Source organism: Neovison vison, chromosome 11, assembly GCF_020171115.1.
Source record: "Neovison vison isolate M4711 chromosome 11, ASM_NN_V1, whole genome shotgun sequence".
Lineage (NCBI taxonomy): Eukaryota > Metazoa > Chordata > Mammalia > Carnivora > Mustelidae > Neogale > Neogale vison.
In genome coordinates this window covers 143057988-143079772 of record NC_058101.1, presented here as the reverse complement: position 1 = coordinate 143079772, position 21785 = coordinate 143057988, and the positions used below count along the sequence as shown (strand labels likewise).

Below are 21785 nucleotides of genomic sequence, written 5' to 3'. Positions count from 1 at the left end.
ATTATTGCCCCAGGATGAGAAAGTGCCATTGAGGCACTGAAAGTAAATACACAGAGTGACTGTCAGCCTCTTCCTACCCTAAAAGCAAATTCCGTTGTTAAGCACCAGAGCATTCACACATCTGATTTGCATCCCCTTCTCCGGGAGCAGCATCATAATTTAAAACCCTGCCAGTAGAGACATATGGGTCGCCGTGTCAGGGAGCACGGGAGTGGCCATTAATGCCGTGAGTTACAGCCCGGTGGTGCCCTGTCAGACTTAACTATGGGAGACCAGTGATAAATTCTGCTTTTCCAGGAGTTCTGGAGACTGGGGAGAGAAGACGGTTGGTTTCTCATATTTGAAGCCCTTCTAAATCATTCTGTTGACGTTTTATTTAGAGAACACGTAGCGTTCGCTTTGTATGTGGGATCTGCATTCCTCACATCTTCAGCTTTTGCATTCTGAACGCAGCCTCTGACAGAGCATCTCTTCTGGGTGTGGTGGGGCATTTGAGCACCGCGGGGCTGGTGTCCCGGTCATGATGGTCAAGACTCTCTCAGCATCTATGTGTGGGCGCAGGCTGCAGACGGGCTTCTTCCAGGCCCCCTGTCTTGCGTTTAGACCTAGAGCTGGTGCAGGATGGTGCCATGAGGTGGCAAAGGTACTGATTGGAACCCCCATTTGATAGCTGCTTGCAACTTGAGTTCTCTGTGCCTCAGTTTCCCTATCTGTAAAACAGAGGCAACAGTCATTTTCCTGTTCACCCAGGGGGGTGACTCTGACTGGACTCTGGTCCAGTGAGATCATGTGTGGGAAAAGCATTGGAATCTCTCTGGTTCTGGGAGATGTCAGTGGCTGGGGAGAGAAAGGAGCACTCTGCCAGAACAGAAGGCCTTTGGAGCCCCTGGACGCACTCGTTCGGCTCTTTCTTCAAATCGGTCTCTTAAAGCAATGCCATATGTGTGTACGACAGTGCCGGTCTTTTAAAGCGGTGTCACGAAGGTGCATCTATATGTATAGATTGATAAATATTCCTGCTTTGAAGAGCATCTCCAGCTAAGATTCTGAAATGAACTCATATTATCTTTCACATATTTGCCTCTGGGTCTAGTGTTGGGAAGTGATGAATCAGATGAAGTATTATTTCGGGCTGGTCTGCTCCTTATGACACTTCTCTTTTGATGTTTAGCCAAGGAGTGCCACTTGCCCAGACATAATTCAGTGATTATGAACTGCCCAGTACCTTTCTATTTATGGTCCTGCGTCTGACTCTGAATTCCTTATAGGCAATATGAGAAATGGGGCTTTGGGGACTTCTGAGTGTCTGACAACAACCCTCAAATACCCCTAGGCGTCTGTAAATTACGTGTCTAAAGTAAACACTATTTTTCAAAAAAATGTACCTAATGAGTGTATTTTAAACTTGTAAAAACAAAGTCACAATGACATTAATAAAACTTTTTTTTTTTTGCTTCCATGATACAGGCATTGAAAATTATAATGTTGCTTAGAATGTTCTTATCACTGCAGTTACTTGGGGGAATTTCTGAAGTCTGGGTTTCAGTAAATGCATCATAAATTCTAACTGTAATTCTCTATATCGGATTGTTCTCGTTAATGTTTACATTAAACATAATGGATGGAAAGTCGTCCTAAGACCCTGGCATGACTGAGAACCTGGTTTCTCTTGCTTTAGGCTAAATCATTAGTAGCTTAGAATATGCCTCTGCTGAGTTGTGGCGGACTCAGAATGATAAATATCTCTGAGGGACTCAACAGCCTCACCATTACTCCCCTGAAACTTGAAAGTCATAAAGACGTGTGCTGGGGATGCATACTTAGTACGTAATTGTGAAAGCACTTACTAAAACGCTAAGGTGAATCACATTCTTCTTAAGCTGATGAGGACATCCCAGGTAAGGAATGTCAGTGTCACGCTTTTTAAATGCCTCTACAGCTTGGGTCTTGGTGACATGGGGGAGCCCTGATTTGGATGCTTTTTCACGATGTCTCTGTAAATCACTCCCCCTCATTAAGTATCAGACTCATGGAAAATGTTATTAACATGCTTATCTTGAAAAAACATAATTTTCTAAATTGTTCATCTTTTAGGAAGAAATGATTTGAGGGAGGATCTGGTTCAGTTCATTGTAAAATATGAGGAAAAGCAAACTAAATAGAACAAAAATATAAAAGTAGAGAGTGACATTACATTAGTACAGATTAGATCTCTGTAGTTATTCTCTGAAATTCACCATTCTCAAAATAATTTATCTCAAGATGAATAGACAAGGATGTTAAAGTTCATGCAGTTAAGTCTAAAAACCACCTATTTAGAATGTAGCTTTCAGATTTTGATCCCATAAGGAAAGTTTGCTTATAAATAAAATTAATTTTTTCTGATTATAGAACCAATACATGTTCATTGTAAGGGTTTTGGAAACTAGTGAAAAGTCTGTAAAGAAGAAAGCTGAAAGAAACTGCAGTGCTACCACCTAGAAATAAATGGACTATTTTGGTGTATTATACTGAATATATAATTTTGAATATTCTTTTCTTCTGTAATATAGTGAATATTTTCCATAGGATTAGTACTTCATTGAAATGTGCTTACTAGTGAGTGTATAGTATTTTCTTATAGGAATGTACCATAATTTATGAAGTCCTTGTCTTGTTCATTGTTCATGTTCTTTCCAGTTTTTGAAAACATAGATAAATTCTAGATTGGTGGCATTGTGTGTAACCTTTGGGTTCATCTCTATTCCCTTAGGGTTGGGTCTTAAAAGCAAGGGTTAGAAATAATTTTTAAGAAATTTACATGTTGCTTAAATGTTTTCTAGAAAGATTGCTTCCCATGTAAACAAAGAGCGTTCACATCTTTACCAGCATTTTTAAACCGTTTGCAATATGATATTTATTTGATCTTACCAGCCAGACCTTCTGGGAAAAGGAAGGAAGGGGATCATTCACTGAACCCTGATCCAAGCTTGGTCTCTTCACACCAACCCCATGGGTCAGGGACTGTTCTCATCTCTCCCAGGTGAAGAAACATGTTCAGGGAGTGGGTCACGAAGGTCACGCAACCAGGAAACAGGTGGGGTGGTTGGTTATTTAGGTTCAGGCCGTCTGTTCCCAAAGTTTATTTTCTTTCTAAACTTATAAAATTTTTCCCTATGAAATATTTATATTTGCCATTGACTGTCCCCAAAACAAGTCCGGATTTCATGTTCTAAGCTAAACATGGAAGTGTTTTAGTGGGCACGGTAAACAGCATTTCCGAGACTCTCAAGTACCTCACGCACAGCAAACATGCAACAAAGGTCAGTTCCCGTTTCTGAGCTTAGAGGCCTCTCTGGCCATGTTGGGTAAGCAGCTGCCTGCACCCCAGCTGTTGTGTCAGCAGGCACACATACTTATTATACTCCTGTAAGGAGCTTTAGCGAAGATGGAAGGTACTGTCTTTCTGATTTCACACAATCGTGCAAAATTTCTAAAGAAAAAATTCAGAGTTTAAAGCATCAAAAATAAATCATGGTGTTATTATCTCAGGGAGAATTTTTTTTTTTTTTTTTTAGGTGATAAATACATGTATCTGTGTTGTTTCTACCTAATTCCAAAGGCCCTTTCAGAATCGTTGAGAAAAGGAGCTACTGACTGTTGGCTGGTTTCTCTTCCAGGTGTGTGAATATCCCGACGGAACCAAGTCCTTGAAACTGGGAGATTTTGGGCTGGCCACTGTGGTAGAAGGTCCTTTATATACAGTCTGTGGCACACCGACTTATGTGGCTCCAGAAATAATTGCTGAAACTGGGTAAGACTCCTGGTGGCTTTGGTTGGTACTTTCATTTCGGTGGAAGAAGATTATGTGCTGCCGCCCCAGCTACTGTGTATTCACGGGCCTCCTGGGAAGGTGGGGGGTGGGAGAGGCTGTTACCTGCATCGTGACTGTGATCTCAGGAACTCGGGTTTGTGCTTCTGTATCCAGGAGCCAGAGGCTTGGACTTTTGTCCTGAGGCCAGTAGTCCCCAAGATTGCAGTTAGGTTGGGAGAAAAGTAGATGCCTCTGTCCAAAGGGCAGTTAATTCCTCTACGTGAAATGAGTGCTTTGACACTGAGAAATCCCTTTTTCCTAACAAAGAAGCAAGTACTCCAGTAATGTGGAGGGTCCTCAGGAGTAATGTCTTTATTTCTCCTCCTCCACCCACTTTGTTTTCCCAGCTATGGCCTGAAGGTGGACATTTGGGCAGCAGGCGTGATTACATACATACTTCTCTGTGGGTTCCCTCCATTCCGAAGGTCAGTGGCTCTTTGAGTAATAATATTTGAATTGTAAACTCTCTCCCTTTGATCAGCAGGCAGCCTCATCCTGGCAATCAGGACCAGAAAGTGGTCAATTAAAATGTCAGTTAAAAATTACATAAACATACCTTTCACTTTTTATCTTAATTTACAACTTATTACTGGATATTCCTTGACCACACTTTTGATGTGAGGCCAAGGCCTTTGCATGGTGTATGGCCCTCTGACTTTCTTATGGTCATTCTTCTGTAAAACACACCCATCATCCAATGTCTACAATGTCCATTCTCAGTCTTTTTCAAGGGAAATAAGATTTAAAGATGCTTGTGAAGCAATCTGATCCTTCTAGGTAAACAGAACTTTTTCCAGGTCTTAATAGTCATTTCTCCTATTTCATTTGACAGCAGGTCTTTTTTTTTTTTTTTTTAAAACAACTCACTTTCCCAAATGTTCAACTTAGTTCTCATAGACTCGTAGAAACAGTGAATTTTTCCTTTTAAAATTAATCTCACGGTTTACATAATATTTAATGAAGTAGAATTACAAACGCTTTCAGCATAAATAGGCCTGGGAACCAACAGACCTCCTCTTGGTAACCACATATCTCACCTGGTGGCAGGGCAGAGATGGCCACACAGAGGTGTCAGAGTGTGGGACAGATGGCCCAGGGCACACCAGTTCCCCAGCAGGGTATACACGAAGGGAGTGCGGGGCTTTGACCATAGCGCCTCTTTTGGTCTGTTCCATCTTCTTCTTTGGAGCAAATGAATGCTTTGGAAGAAGAAGTTCAACTCGTGATGCAAGTATAATTTTCTTCTGAGTTTTCTTGAGCTCTCTTTCTCTTCATTTTCATCCTCCGTTTTGTTCATTTTACAACTACTGTTGAGTAGCCGCTGTGTGCCAGACACTGTTCTAAGTGTCGGGAATCACACGGCAAACAACGCACATTCTCTGATGTCATAGTTATGGTATGGTGTTAGGTCAGTAAGTTCAGCAGGTTGAATTCACTGCCCCTCCCCAACATTTTATTATAAAGCTTTGAAACACACAGGGAAGTTGGAAGGTGTATCCTTTTTAAATGGTCAGTTTTCAAATGAATTGAGCAGTTTTCTTTTTCACTGACATTACAGTAGACACAAGAGTGAGGACACAGATGAGATGAGATGTCAGTCTCTACTTCTGAGAGCCTTATGGTGTAAAGATGCCCATCACCAGAATATTGATCAAGAAGAATACACGAAACACATGAAGACCTGCTCCTTTGAGGCTGGGAAGGTTAAATGAAAGAGAGATTTGAGTGGGACCTTGTCCTTGTGGCTAGGGTTGGGTGTCTGCAGGTGGGAAGACCTTAGCAGTCAGCTTTTGCTGACTAACAAACCACTCTAAAAGTTAGAGCTGTCAGTTCTGTGGACTGACTGGGCCGTTCTTCCTGTCTGGGCTGGCCAGCTGGGACGTGGAGGCTCCGTGTGGCAGCATTCACGTGCCTGGTAGTTGGCTCAATGTCAGCAGGAGCCACAGATAAGACTCTGTCAAGTATCCTTCAGCGTTCAGTGGCTTAGCCTTGGTTTCACATGATGGTGGCTTTATAGGATTCCCAAAAGTGGCCAAAGAGAAGGCAAGTTCATTTGCCCAACCATTTTTCAAGTCTCTGCTTGATTCACTTTTTTTTTTTTTTTTAAGAGATTTTATTTACTTGGCAAAGAGAGATCACAAGTAGGCAGAGAAGCAGGCAGTGGAGGGGGGGAGGGGGCAGTAGGCTCCCTGCTGAGCAAAGAGCCCGATGCAGGGCTCTATCCCAGGACCCTGAGATCACAGCCTGAGCCGAAGGCAGAGGCCTAACCCACTGAGCCACCCAGGTGCCCCTTGACTCACTTTGCTGATTGATGTCCCATGGACCAAATGAAGTAACATTCCTGAGTCTAGAGTAAATGTGAGAGAAGATTTAACCAGGTCTGTTCATGGAGTGGAATGATTTGTGGCCATTTTACATTTACAGTTCCATTGGATTCTGGCTGGTTTGGGCACTGACCTGTTTGAGGAACTAGTCAAGTCCAGGGGGCAGTGTGTTTTGATGGCACATAATCATGGGGCCAATTATAGCAGGGGTCCCCTCTTAGGTTAACCCACCTTGGCGTCAGCTGGGAAAGGGTTATCAGGGATCAGTTTAGAGGAATGTGTGCTCACAACTCCCTCTAGTGTTTCCACACACCAGGGCAGTCTACAAGTTTTTTTTATTTGATTTTGCTTTTTACTTTTTAACAAAAGCGATACTGAGATTGAACAGTATGTGTCCCTTGTGACCGGTTGCTCCGTGGACAGCAGCTTTTTTGTGGGAACTGGAGGTAAGTCTAGCTAATCAAAGCAGTCAAGCTGGTTACAAAAGCTGCTGACTTATATTCAGAAGCTGGTCCTGCAACCACGAGGTTAGCTGCAGCCCAAGAAAGTCTGTTCTTGGGGCCCCTGACATAAAGTGATATTTGCGTAACTGTACTGATAATATTGTTTTTTCCGAAATATACACTCATTCCCCAATAAGTGAACTGTGTGAACATCCTTTGTGAGATAGTTTATAACATTTCAAGTAACATCAAAGGGACCTTGAACAATTTGCCATTGAAAAGAGGGAGTGTGCTCAGATTTATTGTTTTCAAGGTTTTTCTTACTGTACATTTTAAACATGCTGCACCTTGGTCCATGGGCTCTATTGTTTTAGGATTTAAAAGTGCCCTGAAAGCGTCTCAGCCAGGTTGTGGAGTATAAATGTGTTAATAAGTGCAGTGTAGATTTCATCCGAGTGACTTTTACTATGTGACTATTTCAAAGGATAAATTAGCTTTCTGTTCTTCTAGTGAGGGGTGGCCTGAAGTTCTCAAAGCACTTGCATTTCTCACTGTGGATCCTAAAAGGTGCCTTCTAAATGTTGAGCCCCTGTAGGCTTGTGTTTGTTGACTCAGACCATATTGCCAAGCACCTAAGTGACTTGCTGCAGGTACCCTTCCAACTTTTTAGCTGTATACTAACAAAATAAAAGACATCTATATTAACAAAACATAAGCTGTTTGGTGTTCCAGAAAATAAAAGGGAGATGAGTAATAGAGAGGGACGGCTAAAAGGAACAGTTCTGGATGTGGGTGATTTTTAACATCTTTTTCTAACATTGTCTCCTGGGGTCCTCCAGTCTCCTAAAGATGTCTGTAAAACCTTGTTGTGTTCTGTGCCTCCTTCACTCATCTGGAAGGAGACTCAAGCTGAGTTCAATCACTAGGGAAATAACAGTGAAAAAGAAAACACATAGACACTTAGAAAGAAATAGTCTGTGGTGCCGTCATAGACAAGCACCTCCCAGGACAGCAGTGGGGATCTCTTGTCTCACCGGGCTGTCTGGCTTGACTTCTCCTCAGTGTGCCTCTTGACCCAGACTTCATGGACTGGCAGAGGTCGGTTCAGCTGGGCTTGGGGAGCAGTCACGGATGTTCACAAAGCTCACAGACTCTGCAGGCATGCGTGGAGATGTTTCGAGAGCAGTCCCAGGACACCGCAGTAAAACAAACACCACAGTAAAGCGAGTCCAATGAATTTTCTGGATTCCCAGTGCATATAAAGGTTATGTTTACACTGTACTGTAGTCTATTAAGTAGTGTGCAATAGCATTATGTCTAAAAAAACGAGTCAGATACCTTAATTTAGAATGCTTTGTTTAAAAAAAAACAGGGGTACCTGGCTGGCTGGCTGGCTGGCTCAGATGGTAGAGATTACGACTCTTGATCTCAGGGGTCATGAGTTCAAGCCCCAGGCTGGGCATAGAGCCTACTTTAAAATAACAACAACAATAATAATAATATTAAAATAAAAATAATTTATTGCTAAAAAACGCTAACCATCATTTGAGCTTTGGCAGGTTGTAGTCGACGAGCACAGGTCACTTAACTAACAGAATAATAATGAAACAGTGTGAAATATTGCGAGAGTTACCAAAATGTGACATAGAGACACAAAGTGAGCAAACGCCATTAGAAAGTGGTACGGATGGACGCACTCAGCGCAGGGCTGCCATAAACCCTCACTGTGTAAAACACAGATGATCTGCAAAGGGCAGTAAAGTGAAGCCCAGATAAAGTGAGGTTTGCCTATACCCTTGTTCACTGAACAGGAGTGGGAATCATCCCATCATCAGGCAGCCCCAGAATTTGTCTCTAGGCACTGCCCTGCACCACTAACTTCTATGGACACCACAGTCACTTACTCCGAGAGGGCAATTAGCATGACTGGGCTTATGTGGTGGAGACTGGGGAGGGTCCCGTGTGAGTACGCTGAGCAACAGGCCTCAGGGGCCCTGTTGGCTGCTCCGAAGAGAGAGTTTGCACACTTTCCAGCTGAGACTGAACGTCCAGTCCTGGATTTGGACTCTAATAGCCCAGCCTGAGTTTTCCAGTAAGGCTTGGTAATGGCCTGAAAAGCTAATGACTTTGTTTTCTCGAGGCACCTGATGAATCCACGGGGGAGGGGGCTGGGGGGCCGGGAGGTGGCTCTGGAGCGCTGTTTTCTGTGAGTTTGGGGATATCCAGCTTCCCAAAATGTTCCCAGTAGTGTTTGCACGTCTCCGCGCTTCTTCCATCGCAGGCCAGGTCTTCATTCATTAGGCACTGCTGTGTGTGCAAGAGCCCCTGTGAGGACCGATGCCCCCCAGGAGGCAGCTGCAAGATCCAGCCGCCTCAGCCTGTGGCAGCCCCAGTTGCCGTTCTTGGATGGGCTCTTTTTTTCAGGTGGAGCTTCAGTGAAAGTTGAGTTTTGGTGGGGAGCTCATTATGTCATGAATATTGTATTCAGATTCTGGACTCCTCATACCTTTTTCATCTCTCGGCTGTTGCACTGATCTTGGCTGTTTTATTGGAAAAGCAGAGGGGAAGGGCAAGGAGATCTGACTCAGATTTGCTACTTTTCCACTCTGATTGCCTTAAGAGATTAAATGAGGGCAGATGCTGAGGTGGTTTTTTTTTTTCTGAAATAAGAATTGAGATTATTTGTGGATTCCATTTTTTCTTGAGTCCTTCCTTTATTTGGCAAAATATATAACCTAAAATTTTCCATTTTAACCATTTTTAAATGTACAGCTTTAGTAGCATTAAGTACATTCACAGTATTGTGGAATCATCACCACTATTTGTCTCCAAAATTGCTTTGTCTTCCCAAGCTGAAACCGTACGCACTAAACAGACGCCTTGGGTCTTGGGTACTCTCTCTCTCTGATACCTAGGCCTATGGAAACGTTCTTTAGCACAGTGTCTGAAAGGAAAAAATGGGTCATAACAAGTGAAGTTGAGAGATTGGACTCCGCATCCCACTCTTCTTGTGACCATTTTGTTGAAAAACTGTATGACGACTTTGGTTTCTCTCCCATTCTTTGTCACTGACTTAGTGAGAACAATCTTCAGGAGGATCTCTTCGACCAGATCTTGGCTGGGAAGCTGGAGTTTCCAGCCCCCTACTGGGATAACATCACAGACTCAGCAAAGGTACCCATATGGGTTTGTTCCTGTGGGTTGCTTTCTGTCGACCGGCCCTCCTCGGTTGTGTGGGGCTTTTGCAGCTCTTGGGAGTGAGCTCCAGGTTTTGTCTTAAATTTTATTGTGTGTGTTTCTTCTTTAAGTTCATTTCACAGTATAGTCTCTGAAACTTTTTTAAAGATTTTTTTAAAATTAACATATAACGTATTAATTTGTTTCGGGGGTACAGGTCTGTGATTCATCAGGAAGACAAAAGCTGGGAGTCAGAGTGTAAAATCCACGGTCCCTAAGGGCAAGAGTGGTGTTGCTTCTCCAGCCATAAAGAAGGAAAACCACATCCCTAAAGAGGTCATGGCCCATGTGGCCAAGGAGGGGCCCAAAGCCAAGGCCTCTGCTTGTCCCAGGGGTGGTGGGTCTAAGATGGTACCTGAACCCCTGGCCAGGAAGATAGAGGCCCCCAAGGGCCCGAGGAGGCCGGGCATTCCCACAAAGGCCTCATCATCCAAACTGGCCAGTAGGAAGGCGGAGGCTGAAAGCTAGAGCTGGGGTGGAGACACGGAAATCCTACCCGAGTTTTTATTCCCCCCAAAACTGTCACTCCATTTATTTCATTGTAACCTATTTATCAATAAAGACTTTTTTCCATCACACACACACACACAAAAACGTAACACCCAGTGTTCACTATATCATGTGCCTCCCCAGTTGTCCATCCCCCAGTCACCCCATCCCGCCCCAACCACTCCCCTCCAGCAACCCTCAGTTTGTTTCCCGAGATTACAATCTCTTGTGGGTTTTCTCCTTCTCTGGTTTCATCTTGTTTCATTTTTTTCCTCTCCTCCCCTATGATCCTGTCCCTTGTTTCTTAAATTCCACATATCAGTGAGAGCACATGATACTTGTCTTGAAACTCTTAAGCAAATTCTGAACGCTGGACTGGCTGTCTTCCCAGTTTGCCCCTGCCACCCTCCTGTGTTTCTCTAAGCCCTAAACATTCATTCTTTCATTTCTTTAAGAAATATATATTGGGCAGCCATCAGAATGTGGGAACAAGACAAGCCAACGTGCCAAAAGGAACGATACTGCGGGTTTTAAATTGTGGAATGATTATAATCACCAGAACTTTTAGGAGAGAACATCTTGGTTTAACGTGAACCCAGGAGAGACCTTCTCTTTTTTCGTGCTGCTGCAGCCGTGTCTATGTAACTGCCTGGTAGACAGCAGAGGTGTAGGTGATAATAGCTTTGATGTTGAAATGGCTGAGCAGCTGTGTTGGCTGGTTCTTTGAAGTACATGGTGCAAACTCAGATCCCTGTTTATGCTGGAATCCCCCACGTCGTCTCCTCTGTGGTCTTCTTTTTCCAGGAATTAATCAGTCAGATGCTTCAGGTAAACGTCGAAGCTCGGTGTACTGCGGGAGAAATCCTGAGCCACCCCTGGGTGTCAGTAAGTACCCACGTTCTCAGGGAAGGAACATCTGTAAGTTCTGTAACCATCGGTGTGCATGCCGAGCCCTGCCTCCAAGTTCCACAACAGATGAACGGGCTGTTTTCTCTCATGAGCAAGTAGTGTGCAGGTAGCTCTCTGCGAGAAAGCAGTTGGCATGAGGATCTCGGAGTATTTGGCCTTGGCAAGTTACTGTCTCTTTCTGGCCCTAACCTTCAACGTGTGCAAAGTGAAAGTGTTGGTCGGAATGCTCTCTTTGGAGCCTTTCACCTTTTGTCTTCTGTGCTTCCGGGGTTTGAGAGTTTTTAGGATTTGCCTGGGGACGAGCATGTTTCAGACCCTGATTCCTACGTCTTTATGGCATGTGCTCACACGAGAGCCACAGGACACCTCCTGCTATGGGTAGGCAGGCCTAGACACAGCCCCTTCTGCAGCTGGGTGGAGGAGGCATGATGTCGACCACAAATCTTTTGGGGTTGGTGGTGCCTCTGGGTTTAGGGTAAATGTGATCTATGAAATGGTGCTGGTGGGAGAGTCTGCATTTTCCTTACTCCCAGAGGCTCTGAGACAGTGTGGTTAATGTGTGTAGCCAAGGGCTTTGGACAGCTTGTTGGGGCAGGGTGGCTCCCTGGGCCCCTCCGCCATCTCTGTGGTCCCTCACATCCTGACATCAGGCTTTGGCCTCTTGGATCCTGCCAAGGGACTTGGGTCTCAACCCGATTAGCTGAGATTCCACATTTCTTTATGAGCAGCCAAGACTTACAAGTGACAGAATTCTTGATTAAAATAATAAACTCTTCATTAATATTGTTGTTACAGTGGGAGGGATCTATACTAAATTCTGTGGGATTTATGCCTTGTGGAGAGAGTCTCAGAAGCCTAAAGAGTGTCCTCCTTTGTGCTCTTGGAGACCGGTGCTCTCTCCTCAGGCTACTGTAGGCTTACGGAACAGAGCAAATGGCCTGGGGTCTTTCTGAGGACAGAGGACTGCTACGCAGCAGTACTTATTTTTAGAAGGTCATGTTCCCCTAACCCTGTGGTAAAGGTGGGCCCTCTCAGGAAGAGATGGTGGGGTGGGGGTCACTACTGAGGAAAACACAACTTAGGTCCGAGAATCAGAAATCATCGTATTTGATTCTTTTCTTTCCTGCAGGATGATGCCTCCCAGGAGAATAATATGCAAGCTGAAGTAACAGGTAAACTCAAACAGCACTTTAATAATGCGCTCCCCAAACAGAACAGCACCACCACCGGGGTCTCGGTTATCATGGTAAGTGGAAGGGCATCCTGTTCTGTTCTTGGAAAGCGGCAGTGTCTGGCCTGACTGCTCAGCTGACCTTGAGTCTTTAGAAGTGGGTAGCCAAGGGCTTTTTCCCTCTCATGGAAGGTGGCACCTTCCATGTCCTTCTTTTTGCTTCAGGATTGGCTTGGCACATGGAGTGCCCCCATCTGGCTGACTCCTGGGCCTGGGGTCCTGGGGAGGGGTTTGTGCAGGACCAGCCAGGCCAGTCGGATGGACCCGGGTGCCGAGGAGCCCCCGGCCTCTCTCTCCAGGCTCAGCGCCCTCCCAGGCCGCTGCTTCTGTTCTCATCTCTGTGTGGCATCCGGAGAGGGGTTCCCAAGCCTGGGTGGGTTTACAGACTGAGGAAGTAACTCCCTGCCTATTCGAGGCTTCAGAAATACTCTGTGAGGTAGGAATTATTCTTTGGGACCCAGGATAAGAAACAGCTAAAGTTAAATCCCTTTAAGAAGTCAGTGTTGTGTGGCTTTTAGAAGGACAGAACAATGTAAAAAATATTAATTTTTTCAGGGTTAGATTTTACAAGAAGTCAGTAACAATGATCCCCATATTTTTTCAGACCTTCCTTCTTTTCAAAGGTTTTTGAGGCAGTTTATCTAAATCCATAAACACAATAAATCAAAAGTGGCATTCAAGTAAGGGAAATGACATTAAGGTACATTTAGTGAAAGGAAAAATCAAGTCAAAAAGAATAAAATTGAGCCAGAAGTGCCGTTAACTCGCTGAACCAAAACTGACCCCTTGCCGAGGCCAGGCCTTAAAGCTGGTTGTGAGCGTCTCCCACACTGTTGTGGCCCACTGTTGTGGGACCAGGCCCCGGTGTCAGGGGGTTGGGGGGTGAGCTCTGTTTTGCCCACACCCCTCACACAAGTGGCTTCAGACTCGGACTTTCTAAGGAGACAGGGGCCTGAGCTGTGAGCAGCTTGGCCATCCAATCACCTTGGGTGTTAGTGGTTCCCCGGGGCCAGCTGGGCACCTGACAGCCAGTGATGGGCCATCACCGTAGTTCCAGCTTTCTAATTCGGGACAAGCCTGTCACCCTCTGGAAAGGTTCAGCTTGTTTTCTACCCAACTATAAGGAAAGCAGGGGCTTCTTCTCTGGCACTTTGTAGTCTAGGAACGTTTGCTTAAGAAGATACCGCGTCCAGAGAGAAGCTTGAGGGACCCTCCCCCTTCCTGCCCCCACCCCGATGCTGTGAACAGAGAGCCCTGTGGGATGTTTGGTTGTGCTTCTGGCACCTTAGCACCACTCATGGTCTGTCATGTGGCCGTCTTCCGGACATCCTGTAACTCCCTTATTCCGCCCCTGCTAGGAAGCGTGCTCCCTCCCCGCTTCCCTTCCCCAGACAGAGCCTGAGCCTGTGGGCTGGGTCTCTTGTTGTGGTGCAGGACTTTGGGGCAGTCCGTGCCACCGTCATGAGAAGAAGGCCTCTTGAGTTGTGGTTTTCTTAGTGTTTTAGCAGCATTCTGCTGAAAGCCTGAGAAGGTCAGAGCTGTCACAGAATTACAGCTTAAACACTTGGAAAAGGACCATCTTGACTGACTCACCAGCAGGAGAGTATTTTCAGGTGTTCCCCTATGAGACCGAGCACTGACGGAGGGGACGGATGGCCCGTTACGGCCTGGTTGCATGTCGCTGGAGGGCAGCCTCTGTGAAATTTAGAAAGAAATGAAACATTAAAAATTGGTACCATTGACACATAATGAAAACCCTTAGAATCAAAATTTAATGACTATGTTAATTAAGCTTCATAGTCTCCTAGAGGAAGGACTTTTACAGGACCATGTCCGGGTTTAGGGGAATTTTACCGTCATTGCCTAGGTCATCTGTGGACTCGGGGCCCACCCAGGAGTCCTGGTGGAAGGCCTGTGGCCCACCAAGGCTCTGGAATGATCCAGCCCTTTCTCTTGTGGTCCAGTATAGGCTCCGTTCTGGATCATAATATTTAGAGCCTCTAAATAGCCTCTAAATAAACCTGTATCTTGGGGTTTACAAATGATAGGTTTCCACTTGCTGACAAAGGAGATCCCTAGTCACATTTCAAACCTCTGAGCTTTAACTGGTTGTGTGAACGATCAACCCCTTCTTATATCTGTAATTCCAGTGGTGACTGTGCAAGCTGCGTGTTTACATGTATGTTCAGTTGTCATTTTGAGCATGTTGGCAGGGGCCCGTCTAACCTCATGTTCCCTACACAACTCTGCAGGTTGTTAGCTCAGAGGAACTGCTGAGTGGCATTGTCACATTCAGTACCTACAGGAGAAATCAGTAAAGCTTGTCTCTGGAGGTACCAATTCTCAACGGCCAAAAAGCCGGCCTGTGAATTTTGGGCTCGTTCCCAAAAGCAGTGGCAAGAAGGCCCCCATGGGGATGTCATGCTAATCCTCACCCAAGCGAGGACCTGGCCTGGGGCATGGTTGTGTGGGGGCAGCTTGCGATGCTTCTGTGTTGTCTTCCTCATTCTCTTCACCACTACTCTGTGTCTGTGTGTCCTGCCCTTAGGAACAGTTTTAAATGGTTTTTATGGGAAAAATGGTGAACCACCAAGGGTTCTCCCCGGTATTCATACATTCTCATAACAAGAGTAGGTGAGGCGCTAACCTGGTTTCCTACAGATTCGAATAGTCATGAAAGGGGGTATCGGTGCCCTGGGGCCGAATCCTCAGGTAACTGCTTGTGTAACTTCCAGTCAGAACTGTCCTGCCTGCCTTCGCTCCTAGGCCTCTCCCGGCCCGAGCGCCCCACCCCATGCCCCCGCGTCTGGGGCTCCTGTGAGAAAATGATAGGGTGACAATGTCAATAACAGCAGGGGGAAAAAGTAAAGCTGACGCTCTTGTCTGCATTTTATTTGACAGTTTGATTTGACAGTTTGAGACACACTTCAGAGTTTTGCCCTTTACCCAGTTGAGACTGTGGGGAGTCCTGAAGCAGAATTCTGGTATTCCACACGCTGTGCTTCATCAGAGCCTCTCCTAACTCGCAGCCCCTCTTACATCTGCATGCTTGTCTCAGACTTCTGACACCAGCGCCCGGGCTCATAGCTTCCTATGGGGCGGGTCTCCTGTACCTACGGACAGCCTTTCCAGGGAGCGTCACAGGCCCTTGGAAAACTTGAATTTAGAGCTTCACAGCTCGCCACGTTGCCTGCCATCCCAGGTGAAGAGCTGGCGAGCGGGTGGGAGGACCCCGAGAGTTCTGCTCAGTGCTGCCTCTTACTGGGTGAACAAGCATCTTTTGGGGAACAACAGCATTGGACAAGTATTCTGCAAAGGCTTCTGTTCTCTTTCTCCATTTCTATTGGATGAGGTTTTGGTTTAAGACAGTCCTGTGGGTTTGAATAGCACATGCATTTTCTTTGACTTGTCCTTAGGATCCTTAAAAAAGGACAGTGTCTTTGTAGGGCAGCCTCTTGGTTTTTCCCAGGGGCTCATCCCAGTCTCAGGGACAGGACGAGGCCATCTTGTGGCAGAAAAGGGAATTCTAAGAAACCTCCTTCCCACTGCTGCTGGTTAGCCTCCTTGAGAAAGGATGAATTCACATGGTGTGGTCTTCCCACTCAAGGTCAAGATGTTCCTTTCAGGGGACATTTGGGGCTGATTGGGCTTAATTAAAGATAGACAAAACTGTTTCAATCGTGTTGCTTCTGTTTGAAGTAAGTCTAGTTTCTGTCCCCGCTTCTCTCCTCCCTTCTCCTGCCTCTCCCGCCGCCTGCATTGCTTCCCTCTGACTAGGTCCAAGGCAATGGTATGTACTAACTGCACTGCAATGCTTTGTTCTGCTGCACACATACATGGTCTCTTGACAGGAAGAGAAAAGGAGAAATAACTGAGAAATTGTTTTCTTCGACGCAGGAGGGAGTTTGTGCTAGGAAAAAGAAAGGGAATGCTGCCTCTCTCCAAGTTCAGTGTTTTTTCCCTGAGGTGCCGCCCAGCCTCCTCTCCTACAAGGAGCTTGGAAACTTGTTCCAGAGCTGTGCTAAGTGTCTGATTTGGCTTTTCCATAGTGACCTACTCTCCAGGTAATGGAAGTTGACCTTGGAAAGTACTGACTGTTAGCTTGAGCTCGGAAGGGCCCGTGGAGTGCCCTGAAGGCAGCCACGCAAGCCCGTTGTAGAAGACCCTGTGGTTTATTCCTGTGCCTTCCAGACCTTGTAGAATGCTCAAAGACTTCGTATTACCTTTCCCCTCAGGGCAGTTAGATGACAGAACACCTCCTGATCCTTGGGCCTTTTAGGTAAAGGTGCCTAAGACCTGAAAGCACCTTTAGGTCATCAACCCAGTGAGATGACAGCAGGCTGGGCTTCTCTGGAAAAGCAAGAAATGTTCAAACTGAGGCAAAGGATAACTGAAGTCTTGCCTCTCAGTCTGAGGTCAGAAAAGCAAGGTGATTCCTTCATGTTTATAGCCTTTTCTGTGCTCCTGGAGGAGTTGAGCAGATTAGAAACTTTGGGCATGGGGCACTTGGCTGGCTCAGCGTGGAGGGTATGACTCTTGATCTCAGGGTCGTGAGCTCAAGCGCCACCTTGGGCACGGAGTTTACTTAAAAAAAAAAGACAAAACAAAACCAAGGTGGGCATGTAACAAGATAAAACTGCCCAGGAGGAGAAGAGCAGGTCAGGTGATCATGGAAGATCTAAAATTGGGTAATGGTACACCCATCACATTGCAGGCTTTTATAGATAAAGCATCCAGCTGGGCTAGAAGTGGATTACTGATTTATATGACACGAGAGTCACTTTTCACCCTGGAAGGAAGAACTTGCCTTAGAAAAATAACTGTCAGGGCCTTAGCATTCGCGGAGGGTTTGCTTATAATCCCAGGATTCTTCTGGGCTCCAGATCTGGGCATGGGAAGAAGCATTCAGAACTCAGGCCAGCTCCAAGCCAGACAAGAATCGCCTCAGGCTGCCATCCAGGGCCTCCTGACGCTGAGCAGGGCGCCGAGGCCAAGCCTGGACGACTGCCCAGGGAGGGCTGTCCGCAGCCATTGCTTTTCTCTCGGGCTTCTGTTGGAAGAGAAGTTTGATGTTATTTCTCCTCTTCTGCTCCCGAGTCCTGTGCATGCCTGCGTGTGCTCCTGTCGTGGTAGTTCTGACCCAGGCCCAGGCCGGGCTAACGTGTTGTCTCTGCTGCTTTCTCCTCAGAACACGGCTCTAGATAAGGAGGGGCAGATTTTCTGCAGCAAGCACTGTCAGGACAGCAGCCGACCTGGGATGGAGCTGACCTCTCCAGCCCCTCCCTCAGCTGAGGAGCCCCCCGTGTCCGTGCCGCCAGCCCCGGCCCCTGCCCCTCCGGAATCACCCACACCCCCCTGCCCCCCTGCCGCTGCGGGCTGTGAGCGGGCCGGGACCTGGCGCCGCCACCGTGACTGAGCCCCGGGCAGACGGGCTGGAGCCCGCCACACCACTGGAAAGCCCCTCTTCTGCCTGGGCTGCCGCGCAGTCCACTCGCTGAAGAGGCTTTCTCCGCTGCCTGTCCTCCAGAAGGTTGCTGGCACCCCCAAGGCTGCCGGAAGCCAGGAGCTCTGTGCCAGGGGCTGGCTTCTTTCATACTCTGGGCTCTGCCCTCTAGTTCCTGGAGGGTCCTATGCAGTGTTAGCCTTGGTGACAGAAATTCAGAGAGGCTCATTTGAAGTTGGTGGTTTTTTGTTTTTTGTTTTTTGGGGGTTTTTTTTGGTTCAATGGACATTTTACAGTGTCACCAAGAGAATGTGCAACTTTTATCTGGGATTTAATGCATTTTTATAGAAACACTTTGGATGAACCAAGATCTCTCCCCTATTTAAGTAAACTCGGAGTGTTCCTTTTTTTCTTATGAGAACTCAGAACTGCATTTGTCCCTTTGCGGGTGTCCTGTGAGAGGTGACACAGCTCCTTCCTCTGCTGATGGGGTTTGGAGGACTGGCTTTCTGATAGGAGAATTGAGCATCCAAGAGGACAGTCTGGTCACTGGACACTAATTCCAGACTTTGAGAAGTGCTTTCTGGTGCCTGAGGAAGCAGCCCACCACGAATAGCTTGGGGTGCTGGGCTTACCTGAGACGACACTGGATATTTATTTGTACACAGACCCCAGGGGAAAGTCATTTTGTTCCCTCAACTTGTGTGTTCTCCCGCTAACTCTCCCACATATGTATTAGGAAATGCTAACCAAGTTGTCCTTTGGCCTTTTTCATGAAAGGCTTGGCGCATGCAGCTTTCCCTGGGCCAAAGTGGCTTCTTCTCAGCAAGTTGACTTCTAGAGAGCAGGCATCTGAGCAGCCACCAGAGTCTCCATCATCTGTCATCTGGAGCTGGCCGGAAACAATTGAGGAAACGTGGGCCGAGGCCCAGGCAGGACTGAGGCAGGAAGGTGCTCCACAAACATCCTCTGTTATTAACCTTCTGGAAGGCTGCTGGCAGTTTTTCCTTTTTTCCCATTACCCTGCCCTTTTTAATAATTGTACGTAATCAGTAGATTTGTTTTACCCACTCATCCCCTAAACTGGTGGGCCCTGTAGTTCATTCTAATTGTTAGACTTTTGCCTCTTACCAGTGTACCTAACCTGCAATAAACCCTTCTTGAGAAAAAATGCTGGGGGTGGGCAAAGGATTGTGTGGTGGTGTCTTGCGGGGGATGTGTGATCAGAGCACACCTCCTTGCCCCAGGATCTGGCAGATGTACCCTTGTCTTTTTATAAATTTTGGGTGAGGAGGGGAGAAGAGCACATGAAAATGCATCTTGGTCTAAGTGTATTTGGTAACAGGTGCAGAAACCCACAACAAAAGCTCAGGAATAAGTAGGGATTATTAGCACACAGTGGAGGAATCCTGTGGAACCAATGGTAGGAAGGTCAGGCTTTATAGGAAATGGGGAGTGCAGGCAGCTGTTCCCGTGTCTCCTGTCACTGTCTCTGACTCAGAGGCTGTGCAGTCTCCTGTCGGCTGCTTTGGGTGCATCTCAGCTCCTGGTTTCTGTTCTCTGCTAATGCCTGCTCACCTACCGCTCTGGTGTAGCCCAGTGCTGCTTCTGTCCTCAGCTTCTCGAGGCTGCCCATCTGCAGGCCTAGAGACCATCTCCTTCAGCCCTGGATCGCTTCATTCACACTGGTGAAGGATTGAGACCATGTGCCTGTTCCCAGGCACACGATGATTTCTCCCTGGGCTGGTGCTGGCTCATGATTCGATCCGGAGGCCAGTTATAAAACACAGATGGGCTTCCCAGGCCCACAGCTGCAGCAGGTACCAGCCTCAGGAGGAGGGCAGTTTCCCAAAAGCTGTGATGTACCGACCTAGACCCTTCTGCATGTCTCTGTCCTCACTGAGGAGTTCAGGAGCAAGACTTTTCACAGCTTCCAGTGGAAATATTTTTGTTATTGGGAAGAAAGGCCTCATGTAAAGGAAAGAACACAGAAGTAGGGATGGAGCATGGTCTCTGGCAGTGATCAGAGTCTGAAACCCGAGCCCCTTCCAGAGACTGAAGTCCAAAGGCATTTGCTAACAACTTAAGAATGTAATTGCCAAGGCAGCTGTCATGGTCGATAAGACGAAGGAGTGTCTTCTGTTCTGCACATGTTCCCGCCCTCTGCGCCCCCCTCACGTGGCCTGGGACTTGGGGGAGGAGGCCTGGAGACAGGAAGTGGCATGAGCAGGTGTGACAGCTTGGCCTGGCGTTCCCTCTAGGATTCTCATAATCCCACAGACACCTCGAGTGACGTGTGCAGGTAACGGAGCAAACCAAGCAGTGAGGTGACATGATCCAAGTCACAGGATTGGCAGGCGACAGAGTCACCAGGCAACTTTAGCTTCTTCCATCTCAGTGCTCTTTGGAGGTTCCTGTCCCCAGGGCGGGGGTGGGATGCCGGAGGGAGGCCACCAAGACCTGGATATAGTGGTCATCTGAGCAAGGATCCTTAATAAAGGCTCTGACTCTACAGGCAAGTTGTTCATTTACTTGCGTGCTTGGAAAACATCCGTTGAGTTCTGTTCTCAGAATCCAGGTTAAATACAGGTATATAATTGCTAGGTTCCTCCACTCCTGCGCGGTGAGAGTAGCCTGTCCTCGTTGGGTGTTCATTCCCTTACTCCAGCCAGGGAATCTGCAGCTACAGAAACTGGCCTTTGAAGGGGTAGAAAAAGAGGAGCGGGGTGCCTGCTGGGCTCCATGTCTGGGCCACAAGTCAGGCCGGTGTCTCTTTTTTCAAAAGGCTTGCCGTAATATGGAAATACATGGAATATATGGAATATATATCTTCATGGATATGACTGTGAAATGGGAATTTGAAAACAGTGAGGACAGTTCGGCACAGACCGTGTGGAAAGAGAAAAGGGTGCCGATGTATGGTGCTCTGGAGAAAGTTCTAGAGCAGTGTGCTGCCTCCTGGAAACGTGGTGTCAAGTTCCCATTTTCTGGTGCCACATTGAAAAGGAGTGGGTGAAATTAATTTTGTAGTATATTTTATTTAACTCAGTGTCTCTACAGTATTATTTGAACATGCAACGAATGTTAACAAAATCTTGGACATCTTTTATTTTAATCGTTGAAATGTACTGTGCACTGGCATTTACAGCATGTCTTTGCTTGGGATGGGCACATTGTGAGTGGTCGGAGCCCACGGAGCCACGCCGGCCACTGCAGCTCTAAAAGAAACCATGGCTCTCCATCTTTGTCGCTCTTTTTTTGTTTTGTTTGTGCCTAAGATGCGAATGATGGTGTAGAAAGAATGCTTCTCCAGCCTTTACATGGGATGGGCCGATTTAAAATGACTCAGCAGGTTAGAACGCAGATCCAGACCCACAGTGTGAAGTCCGGGTGTGAAGGGCTGCAGTTCTGCCGACTGTGTCCTGGACGCGTGGCAGCTCGTGGGAAAGATCGGGGTGCGGGGAGCTGCAGCGGTCAGCGCTCAGGAGGTGCCCCCAGAGCTCCTTGCATGTTAGCGTGACCTCACACCGCGCCAGGGCAAGGATGTGTGGAGCGTGGGCCAGGGAAGCCCAGTCCTCCCACGGGTGCAGATCTGTTCGAAGGCCTCGAGGTGTGTGGTGCACACGAGGCAACGATCATCTGAGGGAGGGCAGCCAGGGTATGCGGGGCTTTGAAGCCCTGGCAGCCGAGGACTAGGAGGACACGTAAAGGCACTAGGGAAACGAGAGGCACATCCTTAGATGTCTTGGCTGGTTAAAGACTTGTTCCACAGCTGCGGGTGTAGACTCACTTCTGCTTACTCTGGATGGTGGTTGGAGGTTGGTAGGTAGGAGGCACAAAGGGTCAGGTGTGTGTG

At 47.0% G+C, this 21785-nt stretch overlaps 1 protein-coding gene across 10 annotated transcripts in view; it reads left to right on the top strand.

Annotated features, from left to right (window-relative positions):
• The window catches only part of DCLK2 (doublecortin like kinase 2), a 161274-nt gene that overhangs the window by 133955 nt on the left and 5534 nt on the right, over positions 1-21785 (top strand). For 4 of the 10 annotated variants that reach the window (XM_044224891.1, XM_044224889.1, XM_044224887.1 and 1 more), the window contains 6 exons: positions 3660-3793; positions 4201-4278; positions 9698-9794; positions 11151-11231; positions 12385-12501; positions 17675-20441. In XM_044224891.1, coding sequence (XP_044080826.1) covers positions 3660-3793; positions 4201-4278; positions 9698-9794; positions 11151-11231; positions 12385-12501; positions 17675-17902 — 735 coding nt within the window. In that variant the 3' untranslated portion in view covers positions 17903-20441. The other 6 variants (XM_044224895.1, XM_044224894.1, XR_006380945.1 and 3 more) reach the window with 5 other exon arrangements.